Consider the following 13,792-nt stretch of genomic DNA (forward strand, 5'->3'; position numbering starts at 1 on the left):
ACTAAGAAAAATTTATCAAACAAAACTTCTAAATGGATTTAACGAAAGTAATGTCTTGGGTATTTATAAAAAAAAAAAAAAGATTTTACAAATAACTCATTGATTTATTATTTAAAATTTATACAAATCATACTCTAATAAAAGTTTAAATAAAAACCACTTTTCTCTTAAAAACTACAAGATTGTGTGATAATATTTGATCATCTTTAAAATTGTAATGCTCTGGAAGTGCTTAAAAATAAATTTATCTTGAATTTTATAAAGAGTTACTTCACTCATTTTATTAGATTTAAAAAAAAAAATGTTTGTTTTTATAAATAATTAGGAAATTTTTATTTTTATGGTAACTCCAATCCGCTATTGGCCGGCCACAAAGGCAGAGGGATTGGAATTGGGATTGGGAACAACGTTACCTTAAAATTTCCAACCGCCAACTTGTGAGGAAAGCAAATATTATACTAATGACCGATGCCGAGGAAAGACATGATGGTCCCCACAACCCCCATCTCACTATTTCTTTATCTAAACCAATCCATGGCGATGGCGACTCCATGCAATACGTTCCACCGTGCTATTTCAATCTCATTCTCACTCTTTGAATCATTCCAACAGCCTTAAATGTTATGCGCTGAGATTAAGGATAAACAATCAAACAAACCAGCCAACCAACCGACCAACATCGTGTTAAGTTTGATTGAAATCCAATGGCGACTACGTAGATAAAAAAAGAATTGTCTTTTTCAATCTCTCATCTTTTCGTGCCGCCCCATTTTGTCTCTCTGTCAAAAACGATCAAAGATCATGACATTAGCATATGGCTCCCCACACCGATTCTTCTTCTTCTTCTTCTTCTAAACTATAAAGGCTTTTCATAATCTTAAATAGATAAAAGAGAGTAAAGGGTAAAGGAGAAATATCAAAAGCAGAGGGATTCTCGTTGTCTTTATTTTTCTCTGCTTTCTTTAATCCGAGCTGTGTTCAGTCTTTCCTCTTTACAACATTTTCTCTCATTTTGCCTTGTATTCGTTTTCTCCAACGGGGAGATTCTAAGATTTTAAGTAACTTTCTGGTTATCAGGTATTTAATTATAATCTTCATTTGATTACCTTGAATTTCGTTTGTTTAGATTGTTTTCCAATTATCTTCTTCTTCTTCTTCTTTTTCTTCGTCTTTTTCAATTTTATTGTGTTTACTTTTGAGACATCGTTTTCATGGATCTAATGGGTTCCATGGATTTTGTTTTTGGAACAGTTTATAGAAACGGATTGGAATTGGAAAGATCGTCCGAGATTCAGAGACAAATGGGATCAAAATTGGAAATTGCACTTCAAATGAGGAAAATCTTGATCCTACCAATCAGAACATGTTATAGATCAGTTTGCAGTCATCCATTCCTTATGGGTATGCTCTGTTTTTTGTTATTTGTGTATAGATCTTTTCCTTTTGTATTCTCCCTTTTGGTCTCTGCATCCCCTGTTTTGTTCTGCACTGCTCTACTCCTGGGGACCCTTTTGAGTTTTGGGCAACCCAACCTAATGCCCGAGATTGAAAAACGTGATGATAAGGTTAGCCATGCCCATGATGTCTCATCGCTTAAGGCCTGGGTTTTGGGGGATACCACTGTTGTTGTCGATGACGAGAGAGATGAGAACTTTATTGTAGAAAAATACACAGGAAAGGGAAGGGATATAGTAGAGGAGGCTATTGAAGGTGCTAGTTCGGAAGACGAGGTCAGGAAGATTGAGACAGATGATGGTCTGGTTGATTACGTGCCACTGATTGATCACAGTTCACGGGAAATACAGTTACAGGAGTCTATTGATGGTTCTAGTTCGGTGGAAGATAAAGTTGGGAAGATTGAGATTGACGATGGTCTGGTTGATTACATGTCCCTGATTGATGATAGCTCCCGGGTAATTCAGTTGCAGAAGCGAGCAACTGGGGAAGTTGAGGGGTACTTTCACGGTTTGGAGTTGGAAAGAAAGAGGGGAATTTATGAGGAGAACTTGGGGATTGAAGGAGTGGAAGGAGTGGCAAATGATGGGGAAGCAATTGAGAATCAATGTTTTGTGGTTCACAAAGAGGGAGATGAGATTCTTGAAGTGGAAGGTAATAGTATTAAGCACCCGGGAGAGTTAGTTGATGCTCGAAAGGGAGATCAATTGGATTTATCTGCTAATGATGATGAGGATGGTGATGATGGGTCTTCGGGTTTGGGATCTGATCTGGCGGAGAGTTCCTCGACAGCTGCTTCAATGGCTGACATCATTCCCATGCTTGATGAACTCCACCCACTTTTAGATGTGGAAGCTCCGCAGCCGGCTCATTTGTCCCATGACGAGTCAGATGTTGCTTTGGAGCACTCTCATGAAAGCAACGATGTCAGTGTTGAGTCGGATGAAGAATCCGAAATTCATGGAGAAGTAGAAGAAGATGGTGTTGAAGAAAACGAAGATGATGAGGAGGAAGAAGCACATGGAGGTAAAGAGGATGAAAGTAAATCAGCAATCAAGTGGACAGAGGATGACCAAAAGAACCTCATGGATCTGGGGACTTCCGAGCTTGAGAGGAATCAACGCCTGGAGAATCTCATTGCAAGGAGGAGAGCACGGAAAAACACAAGATTGATGACTGAGAAGAATTTAATAGACTTAGACGGCGCTGATCTTCCCTTTAATGTACCATCCATTTCAACGGCAATACACAATCCTTTTGATCTCCCTTACGATTCCTATGATCCACCTGGTTCGGCACCGTCTATTTTGTTGCCAAGGCGAAACCCTTTTGATCTTCCTTACGACCCAAATGAAGAAAAACCTGATCTCAAAGGAGACAGTTTTCAGCAAGAGTTCACGACATTTCAGCAGAAGGATGCATTATTCCGTAGGCATGAAAGTTTCAGTTCGGGACCATCCAGCCTTGGGGGTCCCAGGCAAGAGAGGCGTGCTACCAATCTCAGACCCTTTTTTGTGCCCGAAAGATTTAGTTCGGAGGGGACAAGCTATTCCTCGTTCGAGAGACAGTCTAGTGAAGTTAGTGAATCAAAGTTGAGTTCTGTTCCTGACACTGAATCTGTGAGTTCTGCTGCTGACCAAGACGACAAGAACGTCAATGAACAAGATTTTTCTCGAGAAACAGAACTCATCTCCAGCATAGGCCATGCTTTTGATCTTGTTGAACGTGGAAGCCAATTGTATGAAGATATTGATTCTGTGGAGATGGAACCAATTGAGAGGAGGGATGTTGGCCATGATGAGGTTGAGATAACATTGGGGCAAGTGGGAAACAATGCTAAAATGGATTCTAGCTTGTCTGAAACCAGAGGGGTGGTTATTCCTCTGGAACTTAGTAACAACGAAATTCACTTAACATCACACCTAGATGTTGGCCATGATGAGGTCAAGATCATATTGGGGCTAGCGGGAAATCATGCTCAAATGGATTCTGGCTTGTCTGAAACAGGTGGGGTAGCTATTCCTTTGGAACTTAGTACTAGCGAAATTCATTCAAGTACAGAATCAGTTGAAGAGGACTACAACAGTGCTTCAAGTTTTTCATCGTTGCCGGAAATAGATGGGAATGCTGAAAACGAGGGATCGACAAGTTTGGAGCCAAGAGGCAATGATATTGAAGAATCTGGTAGTTCAATGCTACCTTCCCTCGAGGAGCCAGATTTCCACGTTCAGTGTGGGGAGGTGGATGACAACCAACACGAACCTGTTTATGATTCAAGTCCCCCAGCAGGTGAAAAGATCCTCCATTTTCCTTCTATTTCTTCTGAAATGTACAATTCGCAAGCAGAGATATCCAAAATGAGTTCACCGCCTGTATCAGTTGAAACATCTGTTCCTATTTCCGATAAGGGATCTGAGTTGTACAATGAGAGCAAAGTAAGTTGTCTGGTTGTAGTTATGCTGCTACTTTAATATTTGCTTATATTCTTGCTGTACTTTTTGAAATGTTGATCTTACTAACTAAAATTTGTAATTCTCTTCAATAATGACTTGACATCTTCTTTTTTTTCAGTAGTATCAACTATCAAGTGGCATACGCTATTTGCAATTCCCTGTTTGGAATGAATAGATTCATTAACCTTCTTGCTTACGCCATAAGAAACCCAGCCCAACAGAACTAAAATGGCCATCCTTTTTAATCTTGACCTTGAAAAGTGTCCCGAATAGAGCATTTTTTTTTCTTTTTTTTTTCATGTATTTTTTTCATCATCATAAACATTTTTTAAAAAAATAAAAAATTTACAACATCGTTAAAAAATATTTTTTTAATCATTCGGTAAAAAAAAAAAAAGTCCCATTCGGGACATTTTTTGGGTCCCGAGCATTTCTCTTGTATGTATGCTACCTAGGTGATGGGTCTGCAGAAAGGGATACTTGTACCAGAGAAACTAACATAAGAAGAACTCCAAGTTATTTTCTTATTTGCTGATTTTTCCCCAATCTGTCTGCATATCTTGCTTTGTGGTATTTGCATGTCGGTTTGTTTGATTGATTTTTATGGCATACACATCACTTAGAGCATAAGTAGGAAACTAATAGTGGTGCTTTGACATTTAACAGGAATCAAATAGCGTCCAAACAAAATTTGCAGAGGTTGTGAGAATCACCGAAAATGGAGATGTGCCAGAAGTCACTGATCCTGAGTGCAAAATTCTGCCGAATTTGTCTTCCTCAGCTTTGGATTCTACCCAAATTGATTTCCCAGCCGAGAGTCCTGAATACAAATCACCTTCTGGTGGAGTGAATTTGAAAGCTGATATCCTTGGCCAAAATGTAAATGAAGATCAAGCAAAGGTCTCAAAAGATTTAAACTATTCAGCATAAACTTACGGTTCTCTTGATGCCCTGCAAACTATCAATGAAAAGGCTGATGAAATAAAAGAGATTGATGAAGAGTTGTTGTTGGAATTGGATACAGTTGGGGACTTTCATGTCAAAGTAGTCGTTGGTGCTCCACATGACATTAACCTTGGGGATACTGACTTTGAGTTGTTTTCCAAAGATTCAAACCGATTAAAGACTGAGATGGACCTCCCGGTTCTTGAAGCAAGATCACTTGAAGATATCGACTTGGCTTTTAAGCAACTTCGTGAAGGCGCAAATGTTGAGGAAGTCATCCTCCCTAGTATGGTTAATGATTGGCTAGTTGTGGAAGAATCCAAGGATCATGTAGAAACTAAATTCAAACTTGAAAGTAGTTGATGCAAAATCTCTGGAAGATAATCATATTGCTCTCAAGCAAGTCTCCGAGGCTAATCTTCATGAGCTGCCAGAAGCGTTGGATTTGAAAGAGAAATCGGCATCAGTAAAACCATATGAAATGGGTTCTACCAAGGAGATTGAATCAACTGATGTAGGATCTGGTGTTCAAGGAACTAGCACAGTCGCTGCTGATAAACCAGAACATGGATCCGATGACAGTTTGAACATATCAGGTACTTTGGATACAAAAAATAAGGAGGCAAAATCTCATAGTGCAAGATCCAGTGCCAGCTCTGGCTCAAGCCCAAGTGATTCTGATTGAAAATCAGGACTTAAGAAAGTGAGAAAAAAGTAGAGCGTGTCATTCATGGTCTGATCAATGCTAGTTGCCTTTCTGTTTTTTATTTATATGTATTGCTTTCTTCAAGAATGAGTTTTGGTTTGAATCATTGAAGCTTGAGAGTGAATAACAATACGAGGCTTATTGGGAGAATTTCTTTTAAGCTCTGCATATATATATACATAAAAAAAATGTTCCAAAAAGAGATATTTCCACTTCTTTCTCTCCGTACACATGCGAAATATTCACACAGTTAGTGTTTCTCTCCTTTAGCTTTCTGTTAATGGCGTAGGTGTTGGTGGCTGTGGGTGTTGGTTAGTGTTCTGTTACACTGGATAGTGCCAGTCATGAAACGTGTTATGATTGAGGCTAAGCTTTTTGAGGTGAGCAGGGATGAGCGACAGCGTTACGTATTTTTGAGTGAGAAAGGACGGAAAAGGGTGAAAAATATGAGAGTAGGGGTGGGGACTGCTAGGTGGTTTTGTAGAGCTTTGGAGGGTGGTCTGAAGGCTACAGATAGGGGTTTCTACTCTGCTCATAGGGATGGGGACAGAGGCTATATTGCTCAAAGCTGTTCCAATGCTAGAGGGAGTTGTATGGTTCTGGCAGAGTATGAAGGTGGTGGGAGAAGGAGTTTCATCTTTATCTCTGAAGGCAGAGGTGGTGTGGTGTGGCGTCTCGACCCCCTCGTACAGCAACGCGGGGATCGTGACTTTGGGATGATGACAACACGAGTTACACATCCCAACGATAAGTGCCAAGTGTGTGTACATACAGAAAGTGTACAACAAAACCAACGCAACAGATAATTTAAGTAAGTCAACTAAGTACCAGAAATTTAAATACAAGTCTTCAAAATAAATTACCTTTAAAAAGTTATACAGATTCCCAAAATATTACAAAAGACAAAACATAGACAAGAGATAAATCAAATCTCGATACACGAGAGCAACCCCAAGTCACTTCTCCAGCGGAGCCAAAGCTTAAGGCTCGTCATCCGCATCTGCATCAAAATCTACGATACCATAACACGGTACCGCATGTAAGTAATAATCCAACAACCCTCGAGATAAAAACGTATTAAAGCAACCAACTAACAGATCCCAAAATCTCAGTTTTCCTGAAAATGATTATTTTCCAACACACGCTAAAATCCCATTTTAGCCAAAAATATAATTTGACATTTTCTCAGAAAATGATTCACAAAATATAACCATTTATTGGACACTGTAGGCGGGAATCTCAGGCAGGACTATACCATCATCACTACCGTATACACCGTAGGCGGGAATCACAGGCGGAACACAACCACCATCCCTACCGCGTACAATGTAGGCGGGAATCACAGGTGGGACTCTACCACCATCCCTACAGTTCATTTCCATACAATGAATACATATTAGAGCATGTAGGCGGGAATCACAAGCGGGACTATACCACCATCCCTACCGCATGCACCGTAGGCGGGAATCACAGGCGGGAATCAACCACCATCTCTGCTTACCATCATCCCTACCACATGCACCGTAGGCGGGAATCACAGGTGGGACGCAACCACCATCCCTACCGCGTACACCGTAGGCGGGAATCGCAGGCGGGACTCAACCACCATCCCTGCTCACCACCATCCCTACACTCTATTTTCCTTTTTCTCAAACCAGTCAATCCAAACATTTCAAACATATTCAAATCATTTCTCACATGAAAACTCAATTTTCAAATAAACACATGAACATGCATGCAATGATGCGAAAACTCAATTTCAGTTACAAACATGAACATGCGTGCAAATGTAATGAACACGACCTGACAACAATATCCAACTAGGGGTGATACCCGCATGGTACAGGGCGGGGGGTACCCTCCCCCGCACCCCGCCCCACACCATGTGGGTGTTGGGGGTTTTCCCCCCGCCCCTGGGAGGCGGGGGCGGGGGAAAAAATTCAATCCGCCCCGCCCCCCGTCTAGGCATAACATTGTGTTTAAATTTTTTTTTTTTTGTTTTAAAAATATTTTTTTAAACCCAAATTATAATATAATTTAAATAATAAATTAAAATTTATAAATATAAAAAAAAACTTAAACTCATTAGGGTTAGATTTTAGATTAATTTGATCTCTTAGGTCTACCTTTATATAGGAGGCCAAGACAATACAATAGTCATCCTTAAGCAATGTGAGACTTACTACTAAGTCTCACATTGCTTAAGGATGATTATTGTATTGTCTTGGCCTCCTATATAAAGGTTGACCCAGGAGGCCAAAGCAATCCAATGACTTGAATATAATTTTAAGTCTTTAATAAATTGTATATATCTATATACAATATATTTATTTATATATATATATATAAATAAATAAATAAATAAATAAATTTTTATATGTGGAGTGGGGGCGGGGGGCGGGGTTAGGCCCCGTTGGGGTCATCCCGCCCCCGCCCCCGCCCCCGCTAGGCCCTCTCTATGCGGGGCGGAGCGGGGTAGACCGCCAGCCCATATAGAGGCGGGGCGGAAGCGGGGCGAGGCAACAAGGGCGGGGCCCCACTGCCCACCCCTATATCCAACAACTAACAAATGTTAACACAATCCAATCACACAAATAACTTCATTCTCCAATCCATCCAACCCCCGTACTCCTCTGACTCAGTCTGGCAAAACCAATCAATTCACAGTAAAATGAGTTAGTGCAAAAATACATTTAAATCACGAAAGTTATTTGGGAAAATACTTATAGTGCTATATAATAATTTCTGAGGGATCACGAAGCTGCAAGAAGTGGCAACACAACTACAGAACAGTGCCAAATGCACTGTGGCCGTGGGTCTCAAAAACTCACTTTTGAACAGGTACAAACGAAGACCTGAGATTGATAGAGAAGAGTTTAGGGATGTCGGTGAAACTAGTGGTGGTGGTGGTTAGTCGTGGGTGGCGGCGTAGAGGGCGGTCGATGGCTAAAGTATCCAAAACGAAAATATTGATGGTGGGGCTTCACCGGTGGCGAATTGGAGCTGGGGTTGGGTGCATTGGGTTGCTAAGAGGTCGATGATGAAGTAATGAAGAAATGGTGGCCGGAGGTGGTGCGACGGTGGTGTTGGAGCGAAGAGAACGCCGCGGCTTCAAGCCGTGCGTGGAGGAGAATGGCGGCGAGTTAGGGGTCGAGCTTGGTGGGGGATGATGGCCAGCGGGAGGGGAAGCTGTGGTGGTGGGCGGTGCCGGACACGGGCGGCTCACGGCGGCAGGCTGGGGAAGGAAGAAATGCATGGGGAGAGAGAGGGAGGGTGGCGTCGTGCAGGAGAGAAAGTAGAGGGAGAAAAGAAATGGGAAAAAGAAAAAGGAAAGAAAGAAAGAAAGAAAAAGGGAAAAGAAAATGAAAAGGAAAAAAATGAGATCCAATCCTCACATCTTGGGTCACAAAATGATCCAACGAAAATTATTTCAAAACAATAAATTTAAATAAAATAATTTAAACACAAAGATTAAGTAAAATAAAATAATTAAATCCAACAACATAATAATTTTAAAACCCACAAACTAATTTAAATTAAAGAACAATTTAAATAACGAGTAATAATTAATAACAAGAAAACACATTGAATTAACAATTAAAAATATTAAAATAATAAAACATAAATCATCTAAAATTTAAAACCAGAAAACTCATAATCTTAATAAATGCAATAATTAACTTAGGGTACGTTTGGGTGTTGAAAAATGTTGAGAAGTGTTGAGAATGTTTGTGAATAGTTATGAGTAGAGATTGGAGTGAGTTTGTGGGTCCCATTGAGAGTATTTTGAGTTGTTTGGATGTGTGAAGTATGTTGAGTTGTTGACTTTTGAGTAGGTAGTTGAAAAATATGTGGGTCCCATAAATATTATAGTGATTTGATTTTTAGTAATAAATATTATAATGATTTTATTATAGTGATTTTTTAATATTAATAAATATTGTAGTGATTTTATTTTACTTTTATATATAATAATGATAAATAGTATAATGATTTTATTTTTAATTTATATATAATTGTGATAAATATTATAATGTTTTTATTTATATATATATAATAGTTATAAATATTATAGTAATGTTATTTTTTATTTATATATTATAGTGATTTTATTTTTAATTTATATATAATAGTGATAAATATTATAGTAGTTTATTTTTTATTTATATATAATAGTGATTTTATTTTATATATATATTATAGTGATTTTATTTTTTATTTATATATAATAGTGATAAATATTTTTTATTTATATATTATAGTGATTTTTATTTATTTATATATTATCATGATTTTTTTTTATATTTAATAGTGATAAATATTATAGTGATTTTTTATTTATTTATATATTATAGTGATTTTTTATTTATTTATATATTATAGTGATTTTTTATTTATTTATATATTATAATGATTTTATTTTTTTATTTATATTTAATAGTGATAAATATTATAGTGATTTTATTTTTTATTTATATATTATAGTGATTTTATTTTTTATTTATATATTATAGCGATTTTATTTTTTATTTATATATAATAGTGATAAATATTTTTTATTTACATATTATAGTGATTTTATTTTTTATTTATATATTATAGTGATTTTATTTTTTATTTATATATTATCATGATTTATTTTTTATTTATATATTATAGTGATTTTTTATTATTTTTATATTATAATGATTTGTTTATTTATATTTAATAGTGATAAATATTATAGTGATTTTATTTTTTATTTATATATTATAGTGATTTTATTTTTTATTTATATATTATAGTTATTTATTTATATTATAGTGATTTTATTTTTTATTTATATATTATAGTAATTTTATTTTTTACTTATATATTATAGTGATAAATATTTTTTATTTATATATTATAGTGATTTTTTATTATTTATATATTATAATGATTTTTTTATTTATATTTAATAGTGATTATTTATATATTATAATGATTATTTATTTATATTTAATAGTGATAAATATTATAGTGATTTTATTTTTTATTTATATATTATAGTGATTTTATTTTTTATTTATATATTATAATGATTTTATTTTTTTATTTATATTTAATAGTGATAAATATTATAGTGATTTTATTTTTTATTTATATATAATAGTGATAAGTATTATAGAATGTTTATGAATAGTTATGAGTAGAGATTGAAGTGAGTTTGTGGGTCCCATTGAGAGTATTTTAAGTTGTTTGGTATGTGAAGTATTTTCAAAAGTACGAGAATACTTGGAAAGTGTTGAGGATACTTCGTCACCCAAACACAGCCTTAGTCAAAATACACATAAATACGGGGTATCACATGTGGGCTGGAGGAACCTAATGGTGGTGTTGCAGGATGCTGTTAAAGATGGTGTTGCACCTGCGAAACCTTTGTATGGAGTTCTTCTGTTGTCATTAAGGGAGGCGTTAGTTGGTCGACATGAGGGGCCTTGGGTTGTGAAGGGGTCAGAGACATCAGGATTGCTCAAGCTTGGTGGTGTTCCAGCTTTGGGGATGGGTCAGTGCAGAGACGTTAATGGCAGGGAGGATGTTGGTCCAAATAAGGAAACATTGGTAGAGGCCTTAGCTGTCATCAAAACACGCTTGGGAGAACTAAATGATATAGTTGGTTGGCTGAAACGCAACGTTTTGGGGCAGGAGATGGAATCTCACGGGGGCTTAGGAAAGGGACAGGCTTTGGGAGCAGTAGATGGGCCTCAGCCCAAGGTTATTCTCGACCCAGCAGAGTCTGTCGGGACTTCAAAGGCCACAGCTGACCCATTGGTCCATGGGCCCATATCAACATCGACGATGAGACTTCAAGTGGGTTCGCCACAGGTGACCGCGCTGATGGTCTCACCGCAGGCCATCGCTCCATCGGCGAAGGCATCTAAGCCGACAGAGGGTCCTTTTCCAGAGCGTGAGGGTCTGGTTCGAAGCCAAATTGAGGGATCTCTTCCTCCTTTGGCTGCGGGACCTTCACAGACTTGTCCGACGGTGGTCGACGACTTGGCCTCGACTCAGGTTACGCAGGTGAGGGTGGTAAATCAAATTCTACCGTCGCGCGAGGAGGAGAAATCGCAGATTTCGTCTCCGTTCAGCAGTTTTCAAGAAGTTGACTCCCAGAAAATGCAGATCCATACTGTAGAACCCTCATCTCTTCAGTTAGGTCTTTGTTCTACCTACAACGAACATCTGGAGGTACTATCGGAAGAAGGAGAAATAAGGAGGGGGGTTTTCTTGGAAGATAAAGCCGGGGGGTTATCGCAGGGACGCTTGGAGGTCAATATGGACTTCTCGGATTCTCTTGCAGTGGACAAAGTGGGCACTGTAGTAGAATGGAAAGGAAATAATCTGTTCAGGGGGGAGGGAGACGCAGTAGTAAGGGAGCCTTTTCCATTATACTGTTCGTTATCGAATGACTTTGAATTCTCTGAGTGGTTATTCCAAACGGTAAAGGACATCCAACAGGTTGTGAGTATGAAATGTATGGGATATGAAGAACAATTTATGGCTCTCCTCACGTCCATTGAGGCAAGTCATAATCAGTCCACGAAAGCTGATTCTAAGAAAAAAAGGGAGCTTAATAGGCTTAATTGGTCGTTGAATGAGGGTAGCTCAAGCCGCGTTAGGTCCAAAGGGAAGGGTTTGACTGTGTCTTTATGAAGCCAAAAATTGTGTCTTAGAACGTTCGCAGGTTGAATGAGGCTAATAAACGGCTACGCATAAGAAATCTACTTCGGGATTGGAAGGCGGATATCGTATGTTTACAAGAAACCAAACTGAAATTGGTAAACAGAAAGCTCGTGAGAAATGTGTGGGGTTGCCCGTATGCAGATTGGGCCTATCTAGCTTCTGAGGGGGCATCAGACGGTATTTTGGTGATGTGGAATAAAAAGGTTGTGGAGAAGATGAAGGAGTTTGTAGGGGAATTTACAGTGGCTTGCTCCTTTAAGATGGTAGAGGATAATTGCTTGTGGGCTTTTGCAGGTGTTTATGGACCGAACATTGACAATATTAGAAGCCGTTTGTGGGATGAAATGGCTGCTATCTATAGTGGTTGGGGACTTCCTTGTTGCATTGGAGGAGATTTTAATGTAGTAAGGTTCCCTAGTGAAAGATTTGGAAGCACCCGATTAGATCCAGCCATGGCTGAATTTTCAGAGTGCATTTTTTACTTGAATTTGGTTGAACTCCCTTTAGTTGGCAGTCTCTTCACATGGTCTAACAGTCAAACTTGGTTCCGGCTAGATAGATTTTTAATATCGTCGGACTGGGAAAGCCATTATCCAAAGGTATGTCAGAAGCGACTGCCGCGTCTATGCTCGGATCATTTTCCAATATTATTAGATGGAGGTGGTATTCAAGGAGGTCGTCGTTATTTCAAGTTCGAAAACATGTGGCTTAAAAGCGATGACTTCGTGGAGATGGTAAGGCTTTGGTGGTCTTCCTATCAGTTTTATGGTACCCCTCTTATATCCTTGCAGGCAAACTGAAAGCGTTAAAGGAAGATTTAAAATTTTGAAATTTCCAATCGTTTGGAAATATAGGCGAGCAAAAGAAAACTTTAATGGAGGAGTTACAGAATCTTGTAAGGATTATTGAGGATAGAGCTCTTACCCCAAAGGAAGCTTCAAGCAAGACAATGCTGGCATCAGAGTTGGAAAGGGTTTTAACTTTAGAAGAGATCTCTTGGAGACAGAAGTCAAGAGCTCTTTGGTTAAAAGAAGGGGATCGAAGCACAAAATTTTTCCATAAAGTGGCTAACTCTCATCGGAGAACTAACTCTATTGAGATGCTGAAAATCAAAGGTAGTGATTGCACAGAGGCCCTTGTGATCCGGGAACATGTGGTGAATTTTTATGATCTTCTATTTACAGAAAATGAGGGTTGGAGGCCCAAACTAGATGGACTTGGTTTTGAGTCCATAGAACCACAGACAGCATCCTGGTTGGAAAGATCTTTTGAGGAGATGGAGGTTTTGGATGTGGTTCGTAAGATGGTAAAGGATAAAGCACCAGGTCTCGATGGTTTTACGATGGGGTTTTTTCAAACATGTTGGGAGGTCGTGAAATATGACATTATGAGTGTGTTTCAGGAGCTTTTCTCGGCAGGGAAATTCAAGAAAAGTCTGAATGCTACTTTTATTGCTTTGATTCCGAAGAAATCTGGAGCTATGGAGTTGAAGGATTTTAGGCCCATTAGCCTCATTAATGGGATATAC

The 13,792-nt window shown here is 38.3% G+C and overlaps 1 protein-coding gene across 2 annotated transcripts; it reads left to right on the forward strand.

Moving 5' to 3' along the window:
- The first annotated feature begins 621 nt into the window (after nucleotides 1-621).
- Nucleotides 622-5,722, forward strand: LOC109008145. Of its 2 annotated transcripts, none has more exons than XM_018988139.2 (3): nucleotides 622-1,077; nucleotides 1,252-3,744; nucleotides 4,575-4,660. In XM_018988139.2, exons 2-3 carry the CDS (start codon nucleotides 1,302-1,304, stop codon nucleotides 4,583-4,585), a joined length of 2,454 nt encoding a protein of 817 aa, XP_018843684.2. In that variant the 5' UTR covers nucleotides 622-1,077; nucleotides 1,252-1,301; the 3' UTR covers nucleotides 4,586-4,660. The 2 variants fall into 2 exon arrangements, with proteins under 2 accessions (XP_018843684.2, XP_018843682.2); XM_018988137.2 differs by having other exon boundaries at nucleotides 623-1,077; nucleotides 1,252-3,890; nucleotides 4,575-5,722.
- The last annotated feature ends 8,070 nt before the right edge of the window (nucleotides 5,723-13,792 follow it).

The sequence above is a fragment of the Juglans regia genome, chromosome 3, assembly GCF_001411555.2.
Source record: "Juglans regia cultivar Chandler chromosome 3, Walnut 2.0, whole genome shotgun sequence".
In the NCBI taxonomy this organism is placed as follows: Eukaryota; Viridiplantae; Streptophyta; class Magnoliopsida; order Fagales; family Juglandaceae; genus Juglans; species Juglans regia.